Below are 12,246 nucleotides of genomic sequence, written 5' to 3'. Positions count from 1 at the left end.
TATAAGAACTGACCATTGTTGTCGGTCCATATTTACAAATTGTTGGTATGGATCTTACACATTTACCTAACGCTGTTTTGCCGAATGACCCTTCCCTATAGACGCATTTACGTAAAATAATAAGATGGATCTATTTTACGTTTCTAACGTGAAAGCAACAAAAATATATTCTTATCTTTAATTTAAAATGAAGTGGTATCTATTTGTTGCAAGAAATAAAGAACTGCTGTCCTGTTTCGTCAACAATGTAAGTCCGATCATTGTTGCCCGTGATATCGCATGTGCACAACTAGAGTGGAGCGCTGAGTAATGCCTTGCCACACGTATTTAATGTTTTTGTAAAACGTTTTCTGGGTTCGTATTAAAAGGCTGATAACTTCAAATGAACGTGCAACAGATATTAAGCACAAGATATGTTACAGAATGAACTACATTTCTGACAACTAAGTAAGTAAGAGGCCAGAGAGAATTGCCCGCAAGCCGTTTTAATCAAGATTGACTATTATAATTTTAAATACGGTTCCAGTCATATTTCAGGACACCAAGTTTTACCATCGACACAAGTACACATTTAAAAACAAATGTACAGTAGTCGGTACCCAACCGTGCGTTTCGCCTACGTCGTACGTTGGGGGATAGAAGGAAAACAACACACGTACTACGCAAACCAAAGATATTACCGACGTACGAAGCAGAACAGTGAGCTGGGGTTAATGTTTTCAGTACTGACAGTAAATACTTCTTTATTTGCTACTCTCCCCCTCCCCCTCCCTTAACATTAACTTCTGACGGACGTGGAACGAACGGATTCGCCCGACTATTGTGGTCTTTGAAAAGTCTTACCGTTAATACAGCAGATTCCGGTTAATTGGGCCGTCGGTTAATCGGGGCGGCCGTTTATTTGGGACAAATCTTAAAGAACAAGCTTTTTGACTCTTTACGTGGAGCTTCGGGTAATTGGGGCGGACGCTTAATATTTATCTATGAGCCCAACGATGTTTGAGATATATGTTTCTTCACATGGTCCCTAGTTAATTTTCCTTGGAAGGCAGAATTATTATTTAATAAGAATCAGTCTCAAAAGTGCGCCTTGCTCACATATATACAGTTTGTCTCGTGAGACACGCCCCTATTTAAGAAAAAAATCAAATAATCCGTTCCTAATAGGAAATTTATAATTTAGAATTTCAACTTGATAACACACGTCTGTCAAAATAACTGCACTTTATAATACATCAACACAACGACGTTTAGACTATTCAGACATCTGTAGGCACCACTTAAATATTAATGACATTGCATTAGAATATAACTGAGGATGAAGACAGTGTGTTCCTCTTACCTACAAGTTCACACAGCGTTGTAGCATAAAATACGCAATACGTTTACAGCGTATTTTAATATTTTGGGTTTAATTTTTTTCAGAATCTCTGTAGAGTGCCTTGTGAGTTCGCTTTGTCCGTCTGTACGCGTATAAAAGTTAATGAACGGCAGAATGAATTTTCGTGATATTTGGTATAGACGTTTTGCTATTGGAGGGAAGTCAAAACACATACATTTTAACATTCTGTGACTAGTAAGGCCAAAATAATTCGTCTTTTGTTTCAAAGAACACGACGCCACAAAAATAATGTGACTAACTGAATGGAGCCTTGGCCGATTACATAATTCTGTGTTGCAGGGCAGCTGATACCGGTGGGACGTCGCTTTCTTGGGGCGTATCGAACTACCCCACCGTTAGGATCAAGAGAGACATTCTGTTCACACTACCCGACTTGATAAGTTTGAAGAAAATTTGCAATCGCCGATTAATATTAGTTCTTTATTAAGTCAGCTGCGATTAACTAAAACTAACTGCCTGGTGACAGAACGAAGGAAAAAAGTCCAGATAGTGAATAATATTAAGTGTAAACCACATCGTCACAATCCTTTATATTTGAAATATATTATTATCAGTAAACCAAACATATTCACCAAGACACGAACCCAGGAGTTTCCGGCTTTGACATCTTACGCCATGTAATACCTACGCCAAAACAATCAAATACGCGTAAATGTTCCTTCAACTCACCATAAAATATGCTTCCGGATTACGTTCATGTTCAAACACAAAAGATCAAATGCGAACATAACACAGTATTAGTGAAACATAAGGTTAATTTTACTTACCTCTCCTTGCTGATGTCTTCCTGGCATGGTACGACGGTGCAGAGAAGCAGCTGACCGCCGACCACTGTCCACCGTTGTATCGCACGGAATAATTTCGTATTAAAGAGCTGTATATCACGTCCTATAAATTTGGTCCTCCCACAGTGTGATTCATACACTTGTCCCATCTGACGGTCCCCTGTACACAATTCATCCTTTCACATTTTCGTTTTGAGTTTTTCTACCATTGCGTAATTTTGTAACACTCTGTATATAAGATACTGATTCGTAGTGCGTCGGCAAAGAACAAGGTACAGCCAACATGTCTCAAAGATGTGTATCGACGTTCTGACTTCCAGAAACACAATGGCTATGATAAACAAAAAATGTTTGCACACTGAAAAAGAAGGTCGGACAAAATAAGGTTAGAACACACGCACACATCACCTTATTTAATGAAATACATTGGACAAGAGGCATCTCTTTAGCGAAAAGTACGTTTCAAATGGACGGTGTTGACTTTGTTTATACATCACAGACTGTTTAATTTGAGCTGTATATAATTTACAATGTAAAATGTCTCCTAACCTCTTGATTTTATAAAGTCTTCATAAACTGAAATATGTTATTCTACACAACTTCTAAATTCATAAATTATTTGTTCAAAGACATTCCTTCGGTTATTTGCACTGGTTCGTATTCTTTGACCATACAAATTTCTTTTGCTACTGATCCTTCTATCTCATAGCATCTGTTTCGCACAATTTATGGTTTTAACAATAGTAATACAGACGCTGTGTGTGTGACATAACCTCCCAAAAGCCCTGCCTTGAGAAATCAATAGCATTCACAACACGTTCTATTGCAACAGCAGACAGCTACACTGCTTTGCAACGTGACCAGGTACCACTTAAAATCAACAGAGTGCACCACCATAGAACACGAAAACGACAGCGCATGGAACTAGGAGAACGGACGATGTTCGGCGACTTTTCTTATAGGCTGTATCAAAACAATAGAATATATTAACATGAACGGTTAATAATACGAATAACAAATACATTACACCAAAACTATATCGAAATATAATTAAAAGTTGATTAGACTTCAGCACTAATAAATTTCATGACCAATAAACGCGCCACACACACACACACACACAGTTTAATCAAAATGATTACGCATTCAAGTAACGTGTACTTAAAGCAGAATGTAATGTAGGATTGTAATACGGAATCTCTTCGAAATCTGTCATGTATTTTCGGCGCTCTTACACGAAAATAAACACATGAGGAGTTGGTTTTAATAGTACGTGATTTCTTTATTCATTTCAAAATTATATATTAAATAAGAATGGAACGATGCGAGATTTGTGTCTGCCTGTACTGGACAGTGCATAGTTCGGCAAATTAAGTAACAGACTTTCACGATTTCTGCCAGTGTCTTGAGAAAAACACAGAAAATTGCTGACATACATTTAAAGATATTCTGTGCGCGCTGTAAAAACAGCTGATTGTTCGTGACGCATCAAGACGCCGTCCGACGAGCCATCAGGAGGAATCTGACGTCGTTCACAACAGCCACTTCATTTCTATTACGGAAGAGCGCGTTTGTTTGCAGTAAGCAGTTGTATCGACTGCCGCCTCCATCCGATATCGATAGGTCGAAGCGATGCCAGGATCGACATTCCAAACGCAGGGAAACTTTAACGAAGACAGTCTTTTGGGCATGATCCATTTCATCGGCTCTCATGTTTATATTCTGTAACACACTTCATCTTATTAACCCTTTGAACCTATTTGTTTTACGTTTCTCACGATTCTGAGTGTAAACAGCGATTATTTCCTTAAACAGCGTTAACTAATCGATTTTTGTAATGGTGAAGAGTTGTGTTTTCTTCGCGGTACGGACTGAATTCTTAAATATTATTTAAACTACAAGTCGACAGAGGTTTTCTTAGATTTCTTCTGTCTTTAAGCAAATTCTGCGATGGTTCCCAAGTTCCAAGTTGCCACTTCATGCTTCTCATGCAGCGCTCCCGATTTAAATTCATCAAAATTTAAGCCATTACAGTGGAGGCCGGTAAATTACTTATTTAACTTTCCAAATTATAGCTTCAAAATTCATTAAGAGGCAAATAAAAATTCCACCATCTCTGTCAGCAAGCTGTCACTACTTATCACACTAACGTCTTCATGAAGATTCTATCCTGACCAGAAAGACGAGCGGGCATTGCCTGGGAATCTTCTAACTATAAGATGCTCATTCTCCCCCATCAATTTTCCCTCTGCTTCTACTCTCTTATTATCCTTTCTATCTCTCTCCCTTTCTCTCTCTTAGGCCTGAAAGGGTAATTTACTTCCATGATTTCCTCATTTAACGACGTTTACTCAACTGCATACTTCTGTAAAGCCGAGCTTGAGATGAACTTGAAGAGGAGGGAAATAATGTTCTTTTCAAGTTCTGTCCATAGTGTGAGACGATCTGGTGAGGACGGCTGTCGTGTAAGGATATGCAGATTTGTTGGTTCAGCAAAGTAGAAGACACTAGGACGCAGACCGTGTTGACGTTTTACTAACTACGGCGAAGAGAACCTCGTGAAAAAATACTTTGCAAACTCGTCCCGAAGACGGGAGAGACAGGGGAGGAACGCGATGACATCCCTACGTAGTTGCCGCTACACAGAACGTCTTCCGGATTCTTTCTGTACCAAAGGAACCCGGTCGATTGAAAAATTCCGTTTCACTTCTGGTTCTGCAGTGTGGCAGCGAAACTTCCTGCGACTTCCTGGACAAAATATCACTCCGCTGTTTCTGTGCGACAAAATTTTACTTTTAATTTCTAAGTCTCGTAATAGGAGACATCAATTCGTTCACAATAACGGCGAAGTCTGCAGAGTGCTTCCGATGTTGGCTGCTCGGTTTTTGATTTCAATTAATATTTTTATCTGCATGAATGTAATGGCTTCAGAGAGTACAAAATGTATTTAGACATTTTCTCTTATCCCCTATTTACATTCAACGAAAGTGTGGAACGCAGTCAGACTCTCCATGTGAAAGGCTGAAAATACGTCACTATTTTAATTCAGTGAAGCTTACGAACAAATTAGTCTACGGAAACAGGCCTTCAGGATTACGGAAGGTAATCGTTCTAGATGTAACGAAAACACAGAATTTCCGACACCACAAACGTCTAACAAATTAGAATTTGATGTTCTAATGACGGCGAGTATGAGGATTTCTGTCTTCTGGGTTGTTGCGCCGTGTAGTCTGGTATACGTTTACCGACGTTTCAGAAGACCTTGCTGCCTTCACCATCAGGGGATAAAATAACCACTACAATTAAAAATTTCCTAAGATTCTGAAAATAAATGCGATTTCTTCTATATACGGCATTAAGTCACTCAACGTGAAGTACTGCTGTCTTTTTTATTTCGGGTGGGGGTTGAACTATATCAAACGTTATTCAGACGAGTATCGGTTTGTAAACGTTATAACCTCAAACAGGCGTTTGCCTTTTGAAAGAATGTTTAATAATGACGAATGAAACAAGGATTAGTAAAATTTTCATCTGCCGCCATCCGCTAACATACGTGATGACACAGATGTACCGTTAAGCAATATAATCATGTTCGATACAGCGCCACTTCAAATGTTAAAAAAAACATGTCGATGGAAAAATGAGTTGTAATGGCACTCCTGCTTCGTATTCAAAACCTTTCTTGTGCAAATCCCGGCCCAGACTATACTAACCTCGAGTTATCGGAATTTTTCTCAGTCACCTCAGTCCAATGCTAGTCAGAGGCCTTAAATTGTTCCACGGCCGCTTCCTTCCACGTCGTTTTCAGTTCCGTAATCATTAAGTTCTATAATCTGAGCTACTGACAGCGTCACTCAACAAACGTTTTAAAAAAGAGTATCGGTAGAGTCAATGAAATTGCATGGAATGTTTGATTCGAGCACTCGAAGTGCTTCTGAATTTCTAATGGCGTATTCTAAGGCAAACTGAAAATCAAAGTCGACAGAGTAGTTTCTTGTTCAAACTGTTCTGAACAGAAAATCAATTAGACTCCATCACATTTAAAAATGCCTTTTCAACCAATTCTTATTTTTTCTCAAAACATTATAAATTTCAGTGCTTAATTAAGCACACAGAACAATTTATTTTTCTCAGAAATATCCGTTATATTTCCTTTATGAACGCACAATCAGGGGCCATATACCTTTTTGTCTGTCTGTCTGTACGTATACTTCATCTACAAAATTATTTAATGGTTTTCGATATAATTTCGTCTTTGAGTTCAACCAATAAATTATATAACAGAAAAGATGAGATGTATCCAATTTCAAACCCTGTTTTTACTATTCCTATTTGTGTGCAACAAAGTTGAAAATTAGTTGCGATAAAGCAGTTTTTGCAGGCAATTCGGAATATGAAATAATCAGATGCTACCACACACAATAAAATTCTTTTCAAACAATTCTTATCTTTCCTCAAAACATAACCTCATACACCTTTCCTGTGTCTGCAAAAACTAGCTGAAAAATGTGTAACTGTGTTGTGTCTTTAACAGAATAACTCGTGGCGAATTTAGATTCCATCCATCGCGAACAAACACAAAAAGAAGTTAAAATCTTTATTTATCACATCCTCATCAACTGATTTTGCGTGTGTTATCAGAACGTATGTTGTATATACAAAGTTCCCAGAAGGGTTTATTTATTTATATAATTATTATTATACGAGATATTAGGCCTAAGTATATATCTTTTTGTGACACCTATAATGCCTCTTAAGTACGATGTAAGTAGTTAAGATGTTCAACTTTATTTCAAAAGTTTTTAAAACGCTTTAGCTATAATACATTTAACGCAAATAAGTTTCAGTAGATTTGCGTTCTTGCAAATCGTTCTGTATACTGAAAACGCCTAAAATGGGAAAAGTATAACAATCGACATTTCGATGTTAAAACTTACGCCAGAATTCTTCGAAGCTAACCTTGTCACCTGAATCACATTCCCTGATATGCCTGGAGAAGTTTTCATGCGGGTTACAGGCTTTAAGATGTGGCTGTTATGTAGGACATTGTTGGTCGCCATGATAATACTGAAATGAATCCGCGCACATGTGAAAACGCGGAAGGAAAATCGCGTATAACAAGTCAAGTGTACAATTAAACTATCACATGCGCCTCTGTACAGTGTATTGTTTTTTTCATTATCGGTAGGAATCAAAATCTGCGACTAAGTGCGTGCAGTGCGTAATAAAACAATTTATACGCACAACCGTCACATACATGAGCATTGTGTATAAAGTTTTTTGGGGACATTCTATAAACAGATGATGTTTCCTAGGTAACCATCTTACACATTTTCCTTTCTCTTTCTTGCCGAATGACCCTTCCTTATAGACGTATTTACGTCAAAAAGACGTGTTTTCTCTTCCGGAAATCACTAGCTCCATGTTCTCTATTCAGGTTAGCAGTTATGTTACCAGCTATACACAGGCAGTCCAGTCGGGAGTATGCTCTGAGAGAACAACACTTTTGAACTCTCTCTGAATTTACTGACGCAATGAAGGATCCTGTGACAAACATAGTAAGCAAGAAGTAGCTACTACTTCAAACAACGTCGTCTCCCAGATCTTGAATTTAATCTTCTTTCTCCATAAGAAGAGCGTCGAGTAACGTAGAGCATGCAAGGCAGTAGCGACAAATCTCTTTGTCTTTACTATTTTTATATCTCCTGTGTTCTGTTTCTTTCATTCGAACTTCTGTAATTTTTTTCCGATGGAAACGGAATGTTGAATTCACAAGAGTGCCGAGCTATGGGAACAGATTCCGCTCTAAGAGACTCGATACAGCTCAAGATACAACGCAAAAAAGCTTCCAAATTCCAATATTGTTCTCTTCTTCTATTATGAGCTTCAAAAGCATCTTCCTTATAGGCATAACTTGCCGAATATACAGTTGTTACTGAAAGCTAAGCACGGAATCGATTTCTGTGAAACAAACAATTTTCTTGCAGTAGATAAGCTCCTAGGATGAAGCTTATTTCTATAATCTTATAGAAAACGCACGATGATATGTGATATTCAACGCAAAGTTATCTTCTGTGTGACGAGGTGTACTGTCACACAGAAGGACACTTCATGGAGATTGAGAGTCATGCAAGTTGCGGTCGTATAGAAGCCTACGTAATAACTATCATTGCACATTTCTTTGAGACTACACTCCTGTTTTAATGAGGAAAGAGGCTCGAGGCATCACAAAGACCGTACTTCTGTTCCTCAGTCTCCCAGAAATTTCTGAACTAAACAACGGGATTTTAAGAAAATTTTTATCAACACAATATCTTACCTAAAAATATAAATTCAAGGTTTATTACGTTCAAATGTCCATAATAACAAAACCTTGGAGTCGTTGGAAGATACTATTAAAATTAATTCTTAGAAAAATTGGTTGTAAAGGTGTGGACTGGTTCCATGTGGCACAAGATAGGGACCGGTGGCGAGGTCTTGTAAAAACGGTGGTATTCAGTTTCAATAAACGCCGGAGAATTTCCTGACTAGCTGAGTGACTATTAGGTTGTTAAAAAGAACTCTGCCCCACGAAGATTGACTTATTAATGTAAAAATACTATTTTATGAGGTTAAGCAAAACCTCTTAACTTTTCCTGTACGTCAGGTATAAAAGTTAAAAATGTGTCAGTTACACGTCCTTTTCGCACGCTGAAAAGTGTAGGTTAGTGGCAAATTCAACTCCACTTACGTACTTAAAGCTGCAGATTCCATTTCGCTACGAGTGCGTCTTCTCAAGAGCTAAGTCGCTTATCTACTTGTAGAAACAAGTTCAAGGAAGAAAGGCAGAACAAAGATGGCAGACACGTTATATTTAATGTCATGGATACCCTAAACAACAGTACACGAGGATTTATTACCTACGTCTCCCGCAAATAAAGTTAAGCCGTGTTAAGCAACAGTCAGCAAACTAAGTATCATCCAGTCTACACGATTGAAATACGAGATGTGTGACCTACCGTTGACCATTATAAATAGATCAATATTTGTAAATTAATATATGGCACGAGAATGTGCACAGGAGATTATACCCTTCAGAGCCTGAAGAAGGAGTCTGTATGTTTCTCCGAAACGGTGGTATCTACCTAAACGTCCAAGACCAACAAGAACAGTTTTCTACAAGAGATTTCAACCTCATTCATCGACTATAAACTAAATAAAACATTATTTCAACGCGCGTAGACATGAGATTAAAGTATACTAAGAATAAAGTGAATCAGCCTAAATTAAGAAGGTAATGTTTTAAATTACATGTGAAATTTATGTAGAACTTAGTGTTAGAAATAAATGTGATAGTCATATGAAACAAGTTGTAGCCTCATGGACGAATTATTTATCATATCAGCTGAGTATGTTTAAGCTGACACCAGCATCCTTGGGAACTTGCCTTGCTCCATGCCAAGTCACTCTAACACATCAGTAAGACTAGACCCGAACGAATCTATACAAAGTAGAACGTTACAGTAAATAAACCTCCTACTCATTCTTTCTCAACATCAGCACTAGTCAGCATCTCGCCCTGGCTGAGCTTTACCCCTAGGAAAGGACCACGATACCCACTGAATAAAACGCTGGGTGGGCCCCAGAGACAGTCTGGACATAGAGGCTAGAAAAGAAAACTGTGCCCCAGTCAGGGATCAAACCCTGATCATCCAGTCTGTAGCTGCTCACTATTCTGACTGAGCTACCCTGGCTCCCAATCATTCTACAATCCTTAATTTAAGCCACCTAATGTCAGCTGCTGTTCTTATATGTTGTTATAATAAAAGCATTGACTTCACTACATTATAAATCATTTTACATAAAGTGGTAATAATTTTGGCTGGTATATTTCTTGTTAGCTCATCTTCTTATAAATCTGAGAACCATAGTTTTATGAGTCCTTTTCATCAGCAAGGAGAAAAATAATTAAAAGAATGAGATCAAAACCTTACAGTAATGAATCAGGGTCACAGATTTATGAACTCAGTGTCCCTCTGTGTGTACTAATATAAGTGACTGGCAAGAAGGTTATTAAATACCAATTTCAATACAATTTAGGCACGCATATGAGAAGCATAAAAATAAGACTGCAACCAAAAATACCAATACTATATTTTAATTTGACTAAACCTAACCTTTATTTTCAATCTAAAAGCATTCGACTTATAATAATATACTATGGCTGTAACAAGTTAAATATCACAGAGAAATAGTTTTTCTGATACATCAATTGCTTAAAAATTACAAGATTATCACATGTGTACTATCTCTGCATTCCAGGATAACGCTGTGATATCTTGTTCAAACACATGTCAACCTTAAGCACCCCACGGTACCGCATTCCATCAAGTTCGCTGAACAAGTCACATTAACAGAATTTTTTTTTATTAGTGTTCTGTCTGACGACAGGTCCATATGAACAGGATCCTTCCATCCTTTTCTCACACAAAATGTTGGAGTTAAAAAAAGTATTATGCACCAATATCAAATGGTAGATGGTTCATCAATTAATTGGTAAGAATCTGGATAGAAATGGCCATTTTAAGTTTCTGCCCCATTACTTTTCTCAGGAGAATACAGAAATGCGCAGAAAACCTCAGTTAGAGCAGCTAGTCTCCAGGCTGAGATGTGAACTTGGTACCCCTTGAATATGTAAAAGCTTACATACTGTTCTTGTGTGTGCACACAAGACAAAGCAGACACTGACTATTTAAGAGCACTAACTAGAACAGCAACTGCCTGAACTACAAATGAAAATGATCAGTATAAACATCACCAACATTTTGGCAATGTTTGTATAGTTTGACTTTATGGAGTCATTAGTAGCAAATGTAACTTTGACCTTAGAGATGCAGACAATACATTCCTTCAAAATGTGAGTAATAACCTACAAGAAACTATGCAGTGTCACAACCCATGAGACTCGATCGACAACTACACGAAATATAGAGTAAGCAATTATTTATTTTAATCCGTCTTATCACAATATTTAAAATATTTAAAATTTCTTATAATTAAGATAATAAAATATCATTGATGTTCCATATCGATTGATCGATTTACATTTCGGAACATTTACACAACATGTTTCGGTTTTTATAAAACCATCATCAGGTGTAAAATATATCTAAGAACTTAAAACTCAATTATGATTTCTGTAGTATTTTGGTGATGTTTCATTACGTTTGTTTTTCCATATTCGAAGACACTAGTACTTCTGGACATATCGGGACAATCACTCCTACATCTTTGGCCGATATGTACATCTAATAATATTTAAGAAAAACAACACCTTCGCCCAAAAATGGAAAAACAAACGTAAACAAATGTTTTAGGTTTACAAACCTTTCTTCGGGAAAAGTTTAAATTGTGGGCTGGAAATGGTAGTAGCGTGGAAGAGATATGGGATAATTTCAAGAATATAATATTCCAGAGTATCCAACGTTTTGTGCCACATAAAATACTGAGAAAAAATTCGGACCCTGAATACTACAATAAGGAGGTGAAACGGTTAAAGTCAAGGGTGAGAAAAGCATATAACAGCAGAAAATTAGGACAACAGCACCAAGAGGAACTGAAACGTCTATCAAAGCAGTTGCTATTAGCTAAACAAAATGCGCAGGAAACATTTTTACGGACAATATTAAGAAATGAAGGTAAATGCTGGACTGATTTCTACAAGTATGTAAAACGACGTAAAGGAAACAGGGAAAATATTCCGGCGATCAAGGATGGTAATGGACGGCTCATTACTGACTCGATAGAAAAGGCCAACTCCCTTAATTTCTATTATTCTTCGGTATTTAGCTGCGAGCGTAGCATCCCGCAGATACAATGCGCTAACTCAGGCGAACCCTTCGCCTTTAGTACTAAAATCATTAGAAAAAGGCTAGCAGGGATGGGAAAAAGCAAATCAGTAGGGCCTGACAGAGTTTCTGGGGAAATTTTAAAATTGGGTGGGGAAGCCATGATTCCATACCTGGCGCGATTATTGGACGTAACAATTAATAATGCTACTTATACCAAGGGACTGGAAAA

At 37.5% G+C, this 12,246-nt stretch overlaps 1 protein-coding gene and 1 long non-coding RNA gene across 6 annotated transcripts in view; one reads left to right on the top strand and one right to left on the bottom strand.

Moving 5' to 3' along the window:
* Positions 1-12,246, bottom strand: part of LOC147871877 (kelch-like protein 10) — a 123,019-nt gene that overhangs the window by 22,216 nt on the left and 88,557 nt on the right. The window contains exon 2 of one of the 5 annotated variants that reach the window (XM_087359867.1): positions 2,170-2,347. The exons of 1 other annotated variant lie outside the window; for it this stretch is intronic. In XM_087359867.1, coding sequence (XP_087215993.1) covers positions 2,170-2,336 — 167 coding nt within the window. In that variant the 5' untranslated portion in view covers positions 2,337-2,347. Of the gene's footprint in view, positions 1-2,169; positions 2,728-12,246 lie in introns of those variants that run through there. 3 more of the 5 variants (XM_087359866.1, XM_087359870.1, XM_087359863.1) reach the window with 3 other exon arrangements.
* Positions 283-2,297, top strand: LOC147871879 (uncharacterized). Its single transcript, XR_015538189.1, has 2 exons — positions 283-447; positions 1,682-2,297. It is a non-coding gene; the product is annotated as an uncharacterized LOC147871879 (long non-coding RNA).

Source organism: Zootermopsis nevadensis, unplaced genomic scaffold (assembly GCF_977971745.1).
Source record: "Zootermopsis nevadensis isolate Lab colony 2312 unplaced genomic scaffold, Znev_1.0 Znev_ptg000037l, whole genome shotgun sequence".
Classification (NCBI taxonomy): Eukaryota; Metazoa; Arthropoda; class Insecta; order Blattodea; family Termopsidae; genus Zootermopsis; species Zootermopsis nevadensis.
Note: the sequence above shows the minus strand (reverse complement) of the source record. Positions and strands in the feature narration are given on the sequence as shown.